This window comes from Triticum dicoccoides, chromosome 2B, assembly GCF_002162155.2.
Source record: "Triticum dicoccoides isolate Atlit2015 ecotype Zavitan chromosome 2B, WEW_v2.0, whole genome shotgun sequence".
Lineage (NCBI taxonomy): Eukaryota > Viridiplantae > Streptophyta > Magnoliopsida > Poales > Poaceae > Triticum > Triticum dicoccoides.
In genome coordinates, this window is record NC_041383.1 from 731,874,493 (window position 1) to 731,889,416 (window position 14,924).

The 14,924-nt window shown below is 48.2% G+C and overlaps 1 protein-coding gene across 1 annotated transcript; it reads left to right on the plus strand.

Annotated features, from left to right (window-relative positions):
* Positions 1–8,032: 8,032 nt before the first annotated feature.
* Positions 8,033–8,874, plus strand: LOC119368509 (auxin-responsive protein SAUR23-like). Its single transcript, XM_037633748.1, has one exon. It carries the CDS (start codon positions 8,098–8,100, stop codon positions 8,503–8,505), a length of 408 nt encoding a protein of 135 aa, XP_037489645.1. The 5' UTR covers positions 8,033–8,097; the 3' UTR covers positions 8,506–8,874.
* Positions 8,875–14,924: the final 6,050 nt, after the last annotated feature.

Sequence of the window (14,924 nt, forward strand, 5' to 3'; positions counted from 1 at the left end):
ACCAGGACATATCCAGACTATGAGATCTTTCATAGCCACTTCGGCCGCCTTGTGGAGTTCGACCAACTACTTCAGTTGGTCACTCAAAGGCGTTGCATGTTCGGCCCCAGCACACTGGGACCAGAACAACTTCTCCGTTGAGCTCCCCTCCTGGGCACGGTAGAACTCCGCGGCATCTAATACGCTGCGTGGCAGGTCTGCGAATGCCCCTGGAGAGCTTCGGATTCGAGTAAGTAAAAGAAACGCCTCCTCCACATGTTTGCTTTGCATAAAAAATTTCTTACCCGCCGCTATCTTTTTGGCCTCCTGGATCTCTTGTTGTGCCCTCTCGGCTTCGGCCTTGGCGTCTTTCATATTTGTAAGGGCCTTCGCAAGCTCGGCCGCTTTTGCTTTAAGCTCCTGCTCCGCAGACTCGAGCTTCTTGCCGAGCTCCTGGAGCTCTTCTTGTACCTCGCCCACTCGGGCCTCTTGCTTTTTGCGCTCCTTGAGTTCCAAGGCCGCTTTGTGTTCGGCCTCGGACAGCGCCTTCTTGAGAGACGCCACTTCGGTGGTGGCCTTTGTTACCATATCACGACATTTCGTTGTTAGCACAATCGAATTTTATATACTATTAAATATATGAGAGTGGAGAAGCATTTACCTTTACTCTCTTCAAGCTGCCTCCTCGTGAGGTCGAGCTCTCCGTGTGCCTGCTCTAAGTCCTGCGTTAGGCCGACGATTTCGACCGTGCGAGCAGCAGCGGCCAGCAGCACAGCCTATTTATTTACATTCAAACTTATTGTTAGACTCCTGCGGATTATAATTAACCCTCTGTTTGGTTTTTCTTTCCGAACACCAAACAGAGTATCAGGGGCTACTACCTATCGGGTGGTGATTTCACACATTTTTACTTACCTCGAAGTCTGTCAGGAGGCTGATGCAGGCTTCGGTTAGTCCGCTCTTGGCGGATGAAACCTTCTGAATCACCGCACTCATAAGAGTACGATGCTCTTCATCTAGGGAAGCGCCACGAAGCGCTTCCAGCAGACAATCCGGCGCCTGGGGCGCAACGGAAGTCCTTGATACAGACGGCCCTCCCTTCATAACGAGGGGTTGCCCGCCTAAGTCCGGAGCCACTGAGGGCTCCGGGATAGTGTTCGGCTGAGAGCCCGGCTTACCATGGCTCTCATCAACATGATCCGCGGGGACCTTGAACCCCACGAGTCCGACGTTTGGGACGCCGCCTTGAGGCGCCTCCAGGGCCACCTCCGCCATCGCCGGGAGCCTTCGGGACAACACCTCCATATCGTCCGTAGGCCGAGGAGACATGGCCGTCGGGAGTGAGTTCATTGCTGACTCACTCAAGGACCCGTCCGAAGACGACACTTCAGGATGGGCCCTGGCCGGACTGCATACAAGTTCAGCATTACAAACAAAACTATGAAGAAAAATTATGATGGAGTGCGGGCACTTACGATCGCACTAGGGGCTTCTTCCTGGGCAGCCACCCTTCTTCGCTATCGGCGGTGGTGGCAGAGCAGTCCGGAAGGGACACTTTTCCCTTCTTGGACATCCCAGTCTCTCCCACCGGGGCGGCCTTCCTCTTCTTCCCTCCCCCGACACGGGGAGGTGGTGTTTCTTCCTGTTCCTCCCTTCCGCGGGAGGAATCTGCCTCGTCGTCATCAGACGACACGGGTATGACGGCCTTGCGCCGGGGGCCTCTCCTGGTCCCCTGGCCCGCCGTCTCAGGCCCCCCATCCTGTCCGAATAGGGTGGCCTCCTCTTCTTCTTCTCCTTCTTCCCATTCGGGGGAGGTGTTTTCCTCGTCCTCTTCGGAAGAGGCTTTGGGCGCAGCCTTATGCCGGGGACCCTTTCGGGTCCCTGGGGCCTTCTTATCGGCCTTCTTCTCCGGCCCCTTGTAGGGTGTCGGGACCAGCATCCTTGTCAGGAGATCGGTAGCTGGGCTTTCCGGCAACGGAGCCGGACTGTCAATCCGCTCCGCTGTCTCCACATACTCCTAAACAAATATGCACAATCACTTAGGAATTCTCCATGAATACATTGTGAAGAACCGAACCCGGTGGCAACCTGAGAACTCACCTGGATAGGATGCCGCGCGGCATGGAGCCCACGGTCCTCGGTTATGAGATGAGGTACTTCGGTGGCCTTGAACAACGCCTTCCATGCGTTCTTGTGCTTCATGCCGTAGAGCCTCTGGAGCGTCCGGTGTTCGGCCGGGACGAACTCCCACAGATTGAATGCCCGCCTTTGGCACGACAGAATTCGGCGAATGAGCATGACCTGGACCACGTTGACGAGCTTGATGTTCTTGTCCTTCATGCCCTTGATGTAGTTGATGAATCCGGTCAGCTCTGAAGATTCGCCCCATAACAGGCCCTTCTGTTCCTAGGAGGTGAGCCGCATAGGGGTTCCAGATCGGAACTCGGGTGCAAGCGCTCAGTTGGCGTCACGTGGCTCGGTGATATAGAACCACCCTGATTGCCACCCCTTCATGGTTTTCGCAAAGGAGCCGTCAGGCCAGGTGACATTAGGCATTTTGCCCACCATGGCTCCTCCGCACTCCGCTTGCTGGCCGCTCACGATCTACGGCTTCACGCATAAGGTTTGGAGCCACAAGCCGAAATGAGGTTTAATGCGGAGGAAAGCCTCGCACACGACGATGAACGCCGAGATGTTGAGGATGAAATTCGGGGCTAGATCATGGAAATCTAGCCCGTAGTAGAACATGAGCCCGCGGACAAAGGGGTGAAGTGGAAACCCCAGTCCTCGGACAAAGTGGGCAAGGAACACAACCCTCATGGGGTCCTGGAGTTGGAATGACATGCCCACCGTCTAGTAGCCGGTGCGCTATGTCTGCGGCCAAGTATCCATCCGCCCGAAGACTTGCGATGTTCTTCTCCTTCATGGTGGAAGCCACCCATTTGCCTCCTGCTCCGGACATGTTTAGCTGTGCGGAGGAGACTTGGACTAGGGCGTTGGAGCTCGGGGAGGCAAGAGTGCGCAGAGGAGGAAGAAGGCGTGGGAAAGAATGGGGAACTCTTATCCCTTTATAGAGGCGACGAAAGCGGAGCGCCTCCCCACTAGCCTATTGAGAATCGCTTACTTCCCAAGCGCCACGATTGATGGCACGGGGGGATTACCCATACCCGTATTGATGAGAATCCCGTGATAAGGGGACATGATCTCTGCTTTGACAAGACGTGTCAAGGAAACTGCCTCGCAATACGCGTTGTGGCTGGTTGTATAAAAACGGTTCGATCTGACCGAAATGACATATCGCGTCATCTAAAAAGTTGTCAACTAGAGTGTCTTTCTCTCTACGGTGGTATGTGAAGATCATTTTGCAGATCCGGACACAGTCTACGTGTTCGATAATTACCTTGGAGTATTCGGAGGAGGAACCCGCCTTGCAATGCCGAAGACAAGACTGCGCGCCGGACTCATCGTCATTGAAGCCTGGTTCAGGGGCTACTGAGGGAGTCCTGGATAAGGGGGTATCCGGATAGCCGGACTATAGAAGCGTCAAGATACAAGACTCAAGACTTCGGCTCATGTCCGGATGGGACTCTCCTTTGTGTGGAAGACAAGCTTGGCGATCTGGATATTATGTTTCCTTCCTTGTAACCGACTCCATGTAAACCCTAGCTCTCCGGTGTCTATATAAACCGGAGAGCATGGTCCTTAGAAGGCCGATCACAATTACAATCATACCATCATAGGCTAGCTCTTAGGGTTTAGCCTCTACGATCTCGTGGTAGATCTACTCTTGTATTCCACATATCTTCAATATTAATCAAGCAGGAAGTAGGGTTTTACCTCCATCGAGAGGGCCCAAACCTGGGTAAACATTGTGTCCCTTGCTTCCTGTTATCATCAGCCTAAGACGCACAGATCGGGACCCCCTACCCGAGATCCGCCGGTTTTGACACCGACAGCGGGGACGGGCACGAAGAAGGAGAAGGCGTCAACGTGATGCCGCGCACACACCTACGGCCCCGCGCTTGGGAAGGTCTGCCACCACGAGAAGAACACGGTTACCGCGGGCTCGGAGGACGACCGGCAAAAGAAGATTGCCGTCGCAGGTCGTGCTCATCACGGAGCCACATATCCCACAACAGCGAACCTACGACATACCTGAGGTCGTCCACTAGATCCGGTGGCAGGTGGGAGCGGCGTCAGTTGATCTCCAGGCGGTGGCCGCCGCCGCTGACGGGCACCGGAGGGATGGGCACGCGGTCGGCGGAGAGATGCCAGTTGTTTGGCAAGTGGACATCTTCCCCACGGCAATGGCGTCGTCGTCTCCCAGTAGCGCTGGCAGACGTCGACGTGGATCTACGGCCGGCCCTGATGCCCGGCCGCTGGCGGCGCGATTAGGAATGCGGGCGGAGCAGGTGGTGCGGGCGGCGAGAGGATCAGCTGGAGCTGCGACGGCCAGAGGAGGAGCCAGCCTCATGGTCGTGCTTCCCCTTGATCCAATCCCAGCCCATGGCGCTAGCGGGGAGGTGGGTGAGTGGGGGTGCGGCGGCGCTGCCTAGGGTTCGCTCTTGTCGGGGCTCAAGGAGGCAGGTCGTCTAGGAAGGGGAAGCTGTGGACTGGCCGGTCCACGGCTTCCAATTTAAGAAGGACGACGATCGCAGGATTGTGGCTGACAGCCAGGGCCCGCCGCCCGTGCGCATTTAGTTTGGGCGGTGGAGTTAGGGTTGCCGCCACGCATCCCCGAGGCGGACGACCCGCAAGCGCGTGCCCGTCTGTTCGGCGTCTGTATGGACGCAAACCGAGAGCATGTTTGCGTCAGAAATTTGGTGGGCCGGACGCCAAACGGACAAAATTTAAGGATGCGGACGTGCGTTGAGCCGTGTCATCTGTCTGTTTTTGTTCAAACGGACGCGGGCAGACATGATGAAGTCGCGCGTTGGAGTTGACCTTAGGCTGTTCGGTGGCACTGGAACCAACTGGAATATTTGTTCCTACTTACTTACAGTGATGTGGACTTTTTTGAGCATTAGGACAGACACAAGCGCTTATATACACGCGCATACACTCACCCCTATGAACGCACACAGGCACACCCTATCTTTATAAGCAAAGCCGGCATATCATCTTGAGATTTACGAAGTCATCATAGGCGCCTCGTCGTCGACGGGAACGTCTCCTCCCACTGAAAGTGTATCGCCGAAAATCCTGAAATAAATTCAAGAATAATGCGAGCATCCGGATTTAAACCCAGGTGGGTTGAAATACCATTGTCCACCTAACTATCTCAATCCCAGGTTGGTTCGCCACAGTGTGGTGGACTTGACAAGCACAAGTTGCATCTCTAACGAATCATATGCTGCGCAAGCCGATCGAGTCTGACCCTGACACGGCCAAAGGCCAAAGGCCAAAGCCCGTGGCCCTCCGCCGCCCCGAGGCGCTTCGCGTCGCGACCACCACGGCTAGCGGCGGCACATGGGTGGGGCTGGGGCACGACGGCAGCCTCCCGCAACGGCGACGGCTTAACCACGCACGCTCGCTCGATTCGTCGACCATGTGCCAGGCGCCGGGGCACGGCGTTCGGTGGCACCTGAGCAGGCGCCGCGTCATATTCGGATCGAATCTTGTGGGCTCCCGCGTATCGCGGAGTGTGCGGTCTGCCGGTGCGGGCGACGGCGACCGTTTTACCGGCAACGACGACGCGACGAGGCGAGGAGAGAGCGCCTTCTTCACCGTCCTCCGGCAGCACGTTTGGCCGCCACCCGGCAGGCAGCCACCCGTGGCTCGGCCATCGTGAGCACTCTGCTCTTGCGTTTCGTGGACATTTAGCCGGATATATCTTGGCTGGACTGGGTTGGAAAATCAGCCACATCTAGCAGTGGGAAGTGTCACTGCAAGCTAGCATCAGTGGACGAGTTCGTACGTGGCCTGGATGATGACGGAAAGCTACAACTCCGGCAAGGATATACCATATACGTACGTATCTATCGCACAGCATAAACAGTGCGGAGGATCAGAGGAAGATAGACTGCCCGCCCCGCCCTGCTGCAGACAGCGCCGGGTCACATGGACGAGCACACAGCGCCTCGTCACCGGCCTCACCGGATAGCAAACTACGTACTACAAAAATGGTTGCTTCCTCGTCCCATTTTCTCAGCACTGTGTCAGCGTGTCGTGGTACAGTTTAGCTTTAGCTCGCAGCACTCCTTACATATGTAATTGAACAGTCAGCTTGACATGGAAATGCCTTTGCCCCGGCGGTGGCCCCAGCTGTGTGGCGGCACGGCGGTGCCTTGCTTTCCACATTGGATTTGGATATACCCAATTCAGAAAGCTGGCAAAGGCTTTTGGGCCGCTTGTTTTTTTGTTTTTTTTTGTTTTTTTTTTGTTTTTTTGCTTCCAGACCAGCTTCTGTGTTTGCAGCAGCAGTAGCTAAAAACAGCACAAGTGTGGAGTGTGGAATCGCTCACTACTTCTGTACTTCAGCTCTATCTCACTGTATATCTTTCGACTTACTGACTCAAAAGGAAGCATCAGGTGAATCCAAACACAACGAGCATACACCCGGCCCTTTGCATACGCACCATTATATATTTTTTGTATCCTTCCCTATTTGTGCATGAAATTACTCCTATTTTGCAACTGCAAACCCTACACCCTAGCCCGAGTGAACCGTCCGCTCGTCTCATCCCTACTCAACACACGTAACAGTCTTAGACTGCAACAACAAAAAAGAAATGGATTCAAACCCCCTCTTTTTTTTGCGGGAATGGATTCCAACTTCATAGAGATTTTGCACATAGTTGACTCTCGGGCAGTTTCTCATGATCTGCATACGAAAAGAACCCACCTTTACTGCGGCTGTGGCTCATTTCTTCATCCTATAGCAGTTTCTGAGAACTTTTCTACGGCCTTTTGAATGAACCTAGCTAGCAAAATTGTTAGTGCGTGAAAGCTTTAGAAAACAACGCAAAATCCATAAACACGGAGAATAAATACAATTTGCATTGCAATACTTTTATTCGAATACTCCCTCTGTTTCATAATGCAGTGCTTATAGATTCTTTTTTAAGTTAAATTGTGCAAACTTTGATCAAGTTTATAAGAAAAACTATTTATATCTACAATACGAAATATATAAAATATGAAACTACATCTTATGATGAATATGAAGATATATGTTTGACATTCTAAATGTAGGCATTTTTCTCTACAAACTTGATCAAAGTTTGTGAGGTTTGATATTTCAAAAAAAGTGTTTTAAATAGCGGGCTATGCAAAATAGTGGCAAACCTCTAAATCAGCTATAGCCAGCTATTAGTGGACTATTGTACATGAGTACCATTTAGTGGCTCCCTGCACAAAAAGCTATAGCAGCTATTTGAAACTATGAAAAAAATGTATATACACTACATTATGGAAGGGAGGGATTATGATTATTTGCATCCCGTGAAAAGAACTGCAAATAACTTTATGCGAAACAAACATGTAGTTCATAGCAATTTATTTCTTACCTCCTTTATCTTGAAATTGTAGTACTATCTTTTTACAACATTTTACAAGGGTTATAAGCGAACGATTTTTTTTCTTCTAGTTGTCCTCCCATCCCAAATCAAATGCATTTCCGTCCCAAAAAGGAGTAGTATTCTTTTTGTGGCGGTCATTTTAGTACCGCTCGGTGTGTACAAAATGCGGTTCAATGCAAAGTATAAGCAGGACATACATCTAGGGGTTCAAGCATTTGCAGAGCGACTCATGGTACATGTTATACACACGCACAAAATAAAAATAGACATCGGAGTACCTAACAAATGAACCAAAAGGACAATGATAAATGCTACCTGGCACAGCATTACTTAGCACATGTTCTTGGTTTAGATGCTAATCTTTTGCACATGCGATAAACCAAACATAGGAAGAAATTTCCATCATCACAAAGATAATAAACGTGAAGCCGAGGAATAATGTCACATCGGCCAACTGGACGAACCCAACACCTACCACCCGCCCTATAAAAACTCCACGCCGCTCTCGCCTCGAAAAGCAGAGCATTCTCACGCCCAACTCCATCTGTCCGCGCCTATCATCCCACCATAAGCAGAGCATCCTCGGCCGGCGAGAACGATGGCCAAATGCGGCAAGGTCCAGAGCATCGTCCGCCTCCAGCAGACGCTGCGGCGGTGGCGGTCCCGGGCCGCGGCGGCGCCGGTGCCGTCGGGGCACGTGGCGGTGTGCGTGGGGGGCGAGTCGCGGCGGTTCTTGGTGCGCGCGGCGCACCTCAACCACCCCGTGTTCCGGGAGCTGCTCCGGCAGTCGGAGGAGGAGTACGGCTTCCCGTCCACCCCTGGCCCCGTCGCGCTCCCCTGCTGCGACGAAGACCGCTTCCTGGACGTCCTCCGCCGCGTGTCCTCCGAGGACCGCTTCCTCCGCCGCGGCCGCTCGTTCTGCTGCCGCGTGCCGGTCGTCACCAGCCGCGACGTCGCGGCGCGGCCGTTGCTGCAGGGGATGGCGGTGGAGAAGCTCGTGTGGTGATCAATATATGGAAGCTGTGCGCCTAGGCCATTCAATATGCTCCGTATGCATGCAAGCTAGCACCGGCGGTTTAGTTCCGCCGGCGGCAACTGTTCCGTTGGACGCCGACAAGGTTTAAGCATCTCGTGCGCCTGCCAGAGCCGAGAAGACGAACTGACCGAGCAACCGTGAATGACGCGCACGGCAAGCGATGACACGTCGGCCGATTGAAGGGCGTGCTCCCGTGCCCGGCGTAATGGCGGGGCGCCCCAACCGTAGATCGCCGAGGGCGCCGCTCGTGCTCAGCTGAGGTTGGCCGGGGGCCGTGCGGCTAGCAACTAGTACTAGCTCTGTAATTCTTGACCTTGGCTGAAGGTAGAAGATTTGTTCTTTTTTACTCCCTCCGTCTAGAAATACTTGTCGGAGAAATGGATGAATCTAGACATATTTTAATTCTAGATACATTCAATTTTATCTATTTATGCGACTAGTATTTCCGGACGGAGGGAGTACTTACTAGTACTAGTATATTCGCACGTGCAACGCACCTGTAATCTTCTTAAGCCTCCCATCTTGCATCAAGATGCCATTTGTCCTTCGAAGAACACATCTTTAATAGTATATTTGTGTCGTAGTGGTTATATGCGGACATATGTGCAACCTTCAATTATCTCCAACATTTGCCAAATTGATGAAGTATTAAGAAATTAATTAATATCACTACATTTGATCCATGAATGTTATTTAATAGCAGGTGATACCTAATACCACATGCCTATACTTAATCCTGATCTTGACAAACTCATCATATGAAACCACAAAAGAAAACCCATTCAATCAATTACACAAAACACATACTTATGAAGTATTTAATAGCAACAAAATAAAGAGTAGGACATTTTGGAGACCGGCCTCCATGGAGCCCTTTATTTAGAAAAATAAAAAAATCATAAATTTCAGTTTTAAAAAAATCAGAAAAAAGATACACATGTATGCAAGGATGTAAAGGGCATGTGTGAAAAAATTCAGGATGAAATACCTTGAATTGCGAGCTGCAAAAAAAATCCATGAACTTTGAAGATGAACAATACATATGCTAAAAGCCCCAGATTTGTCTTTTTTGTGTAGCTCACATTTTAATGTTTTTCCATCTGAAAAATTCCACACATGTACATTATGTATCTAGGTATATGTGTATTTATTTATAGAATTTTTTGAAATTGAAAAGTTCAAATTTTGAAGTTTTCAAATAAAGGCCTCCATGGAGCTCGGTCTCCGTTTGGTATTTTCGCAAAATAAAACTGTAAACTAACTTTGCATAAGCCATGACTTAAGTACGCGCAAATTCCAATGAAATCAATCTTCCGACCCACTATTGTGTGCACAATGGATTATACACAAAAGTGGAAGAAATACTGTCGACTTAATCTTTTAGTAACTCTAGTATGATTGGAGAAGCATGAAGATGTTTTACTGATCTTGATGCCTAGTAGAAAGAAAAAAGTAGAGCACATAGACTTACCAATGGCTAGTTGTCACGATGTTTCTTTTTCAGATTACCATAAGTTACATACGATAAATATGCCATCTCTGAATTTATTGTACTGACATCGCTGACTATTTTCTAAAAAGGATAAGACCCGAGCAATGAGCTATCAATTTTCCTTCACCAATATGATGGACCTCTCAAATGGGGCTTGTTGCAACCAGCAAAGATCCTACATCTTGTCACCTCAGGTTCAGAATATTAGCTTCAGCATAGCAACCACTCCAAGATTTGCATTACTACTATCTATGCTATTTTTGTGCCCTTTCATATAAGTAACAACATCTATAAGATCATCAATATGCACCTTTATAGTAAGGAAAAATGAAATAATAAGCATCTACATGATAACAGGAAGTTCAGTTTTATACCAGACTGCTTGTGAATGTACTTGATTAATCACATTGACTTGGTTTTTTCATATGGACAATACTATGCGGTTCCCTTCATCTTGATGAGAACAAATGCATAGGTAGACGTCTACACATTTGAAATTGCTAATTAGCTGAAAACGCGAGTTTGGTCAGATTCCGATAAACACAACGGAATAGAAAAGGACATCAGATCAATATGACACCTGGTGGCTGGTGCGTGGCAATGGCATGTAACTGGCCAAACTTAACGCAATGATAGATCCAATGGCCATGGTCGTCGCTTGAGCCTGGGTTGGATTCGGTCGGGTGGATGCACCCTGTGGAAGCTGAGAACCCGGGGGGCAGCATCATCCGGCACCTGCTCGATGTCGACCACGAAAGGGCACCAAGCATGACAGATAGAGTGAGAGCCGAACAGGAAGACCACCGCCGACTCTATTGCTCGCCATTCTCCCCGCCAAGAAGGAGATCAAATGATCCGGTTGGAGGATGTCGAGGCTGCGAAGCTAGTGAGGCAGTTGTCCGTGGAGCCGCCCGGATGGACGGTGAATAACATCGAGGAACATGAGGCGTCCCCGATAACCCGCTAGGCGGTGTAGGAGGCGGCTTCCAGACGGCTGGCCGTAGGAGGATGTGCCGTCCCTGGCAGCCAAGCCAGGTGGTGTAGGAGGAGGCGTCGCCGCCAACGACCGGCCAAGCGGTGTAGGGAGGCAGCGCCGCCGACGGCTGAGGCAAGGCGAGGCGATGGGTTGGGGCAACACAAAGATGGGAGAGGCGGCATCCTTCAAGGTGCGGCGGCTCGAGGCGACGGGGGAGGTGTCATGAAGGTGCGGCGGCCGGAGGCGATTGGGGGCGATGGGATGATGCAGCGGTTACTTTCCTTTCTTTCTTTCTTGATTGACGTGGGAAGTTTATTTCCTTTCGTGCCAAAGGAATGTGATCACGGAAGAGAAAGTACTTTCCTTTCTTTCTTTCTTGACTGATCGTGGGTAGTTTCTTTCCTTTCGTGCCAAAGGAAGGTGATCACAGAAGAGAATGTTGTGTTTAGCGCTAAACGCGTTTAGTCGCTCACCATTAGGACAATAACAACTGTTGGATGAATGCGAATGGATGGCCGAGATCTGTTGGATCTGCCTCATTGAGTCTTTTTATATTGGTATAGATAATTGCTTGAAGAACGTGATGACTTTTCTAATTTTGTGGAGTCCTCTTTCTGAAGACTTTTGTGATTGTCGTAACTGGTTACATCCTTGCCAGTAATAAATTTAAAATAGAAATTACCCCGCAAAAAAATTTAAATAGAAATTGTTCCTTGCTGCACATCCATGTGTCGTTGTTTCTCATGTGTTCATGATGTTAATGAGGCCAAATTAAGTGTTAGCTCTTGTTTTTCTTGCGGCGAAGATTCAAAAGTTTGTGTGCGTACATGCTTTTACAATTTTTTTTATAAAAGAGAGCTCCCTCTCCGATTTCATATAAGAGAAACCACAATGTCTTCAGGACTACATTATACTACGCATAGCAAACTACCCTAAGAAAGTAAACATTGACAGAGTGCAGCGTTTCGGCTCCCGAGCTCATTTGCACCCGGTCAAAAAAAAAGAATCATAAAAAGTTCAAACAAATCCTAATTTTTTTTCATCGTAGAACATTTGTTGCATGAGGTCCGCTCCAATTTTCAGATCATTTGGACATCTCAATAGCTCTCAGTAAAATAGACAAATCGGGCCAGAACAATGCATGAACAGTAATCTTTTTACACATCCCGAATTTCTCTTTTTTTTTGCTGAGAGCTGCTTCGATGTCCAAATGATTTGAAAATTGAAGTGAACCACACGCGTCAAATTATCTTCCATGCAAAAAAAATGTTTTTTTTATTTTCTAGTATTTGTAATGATTTTTTCCTCAGCGTGGGTGCAGATGAGTCTGGGTTCAGAAGTGGATTATCGACATTGACATCGCTACTGCAAGGGCAGGAGCCATCCCTCCCTCCCTCCCTCCCAACAGCTCACATCAAACAGGCTACACCCAACACCAATGCCAGGCCAGACCCAAGTCTGGAACTCCTTTTTTATTACATGCCCAAAAGATAGAGCAAAAGGCAAAAGAAAATCAAGCTAAAGAACATAAGTTTTTTCTTCAACAATTTCATCATGTTCGGCTTCAAGGAGCAACCAGCCTTAGCACCCCTGTCCTCCATCCATGCACAACTTTGAACATCTCCTGTGCAACCAGCTCAACCTGCCTTACGACTGCCGTCATGCAACTTATTTTTTCTTGGTTTTTCTACAACACACTCCAATCATGTAAGTTTTTGATGATCAAATTAACAGGAACACAGGGATCAACAACCCTGATATCATCAAAAACCACTCTATTTCTAAGTTTCCACAAAGTCCACAACATAGCAAAAATGCCCACTATCATTAAACTTCTATCACCTTTATCAAATTTACAAATCCATGCACCAAATATATTGTTAATGCTGTTAGGGACATGCATCCCAAACAAGCATTTCATAACCATCTATAACATCCTGGCAATAGAGCAGTGAAAAAAAGATGACCAATATCCTCTTCCCTCCCACAGAATGGACATTGACTATCCCCAAGCCACCCTCTTCTTCTTAAATTGTTTTTGGTGGGAATACTATCTCTCGACACCAACCAAGAAAACTTTTACCCGAGGAGGCATTTTAACTTTCCATAAAAAACCATATGGATATTTAAACCTAGTTTGTACTAAATGCCTGTAACAAGATTTAACAGAATATCTACCATTGCCCATCAAAGTCCATCTAATTTTGTCTTTTTGATCATCTAAAGTAACACTTTCACATGCCTCTTTGATGTGATTCCAGAGTTCCAGTGACTCCCCAAGCAGAGTTCTTTTGAATTTAACATTTCCTAAGCCATTCTTTAACATCACAACCACTTACTTATTTTTAACAAAACAAATATTATATAAACGAGGATAACTGTCTTTCAAGGATTTTGGTCCAGTCCTCCCAAAACCTAGTGTTATCCCCATTATCTATACTAAATTTACGGAAAGAGAAGAAAAACTCATTGTGTTTCAACAATTCCCCCAAAAATTAAGAGTCCTGATATGCCCATTTTGCATCATGTTTACCTATTGTTATTTATGTTGTTTTATTGCATAATAATGCTTTTTGGAGTAATTCTAATTCCTTTACTCTCATAATATGCAAGGTACACACAAAGGGGGAGAATTCTAGCAGCTGGGAATCTGGACCTGAAAAAGCTACGTCAGCTACCTATTCTGCACAACTCCGAATGAGCTGGAACTTCACGAGGATTTTTTATGGAACAAATGAGGATTTTTGGAGCCAATAAGTACCATAGGGGCCTACCAGCTGGGCACAACCCACATGGGTGTGCCAGGGAGCCTAGTCATGCCCTGGTGGGTTGTGCTCACCCAGGCCCACCTCTCGTGCCCCTCTTCTAGTACATAAGTCATTTTGACCTAGAAAAAAAAATAAGGAGAGGACTTTCGGGATGAAGCGCCGCCGTCTTGAGGCAGAACCTGGGCATGAGCATTTTTGCCCTTCGGCGGAGCGATTCCACCAGGGGAACTTCCCTCTCGGAGGGGAAAATCATCGTCATCATCATCACCAACAACTCTCCCATCTTGGGGAGGGCTATCTCCATCAACATCTTCAACAACACCAACTCCTCTCAAACCCTAGTTCATCTCTTGTGTTCAATCTTTGTACTGGAACTATAGATTGGTGCTTGTGGGTGACTAGTAGTGTTGATTACGTCTTGTAGTTGATTACTATATGGTTTATTTGGTGGAAGATTATAGGTTCAGATCCATTATGCTATTTAATACCCCTCTGATCTTGAGAATGATTACCATTTGTGAGTAGTTACTTTTGTTCTTGAGGTCACGGGAGAAATCATGTTGCAAGTAATCATGTGAACTTGATATGTGTTCGATATTTGATGATATGTATGTTGTGATTCCCTTAGTGGTGTCATGTGAACGTCGACTACATAACACTCCACCATATTTGGGCCTAAGGGAATGCATTGTGGAGTAGTTATTAGATGATGGGTTGCAAGAGTGACAGAAGCTTAAACCCTACTTTATGCGCTATTCCGTAAGGGGCCGATTGGATCCAGAAGTTTAATGCTATGGTTAGAATTTATTCTTAATACTTTTCTCATAGTCACGGATGCTTGCGAGGGGGTTAATCATAAGTAGGAGGTTTGTTCAAGTAAGAACAACACCTAAGCACCGGTCCACCCACATACCAAATTATCAAAGTAGCGAACATGAATCGAACTAACATGATGAAAGTGACTAGATGAAATTCCCGTGTACCCTCAAGAACACTTTGCTTATCATAAGAGACCATTTTGGCCTATCCTTTGCCTCAAAAGGATTGGGTGAAGGAAATATCCCCTAGAGGCAATAATAAAGTTGTTATTTTATGTTTCTAGATATCATGATAAATGTCTATTATTCATGCTAGAATTGCATTAACCGAAACT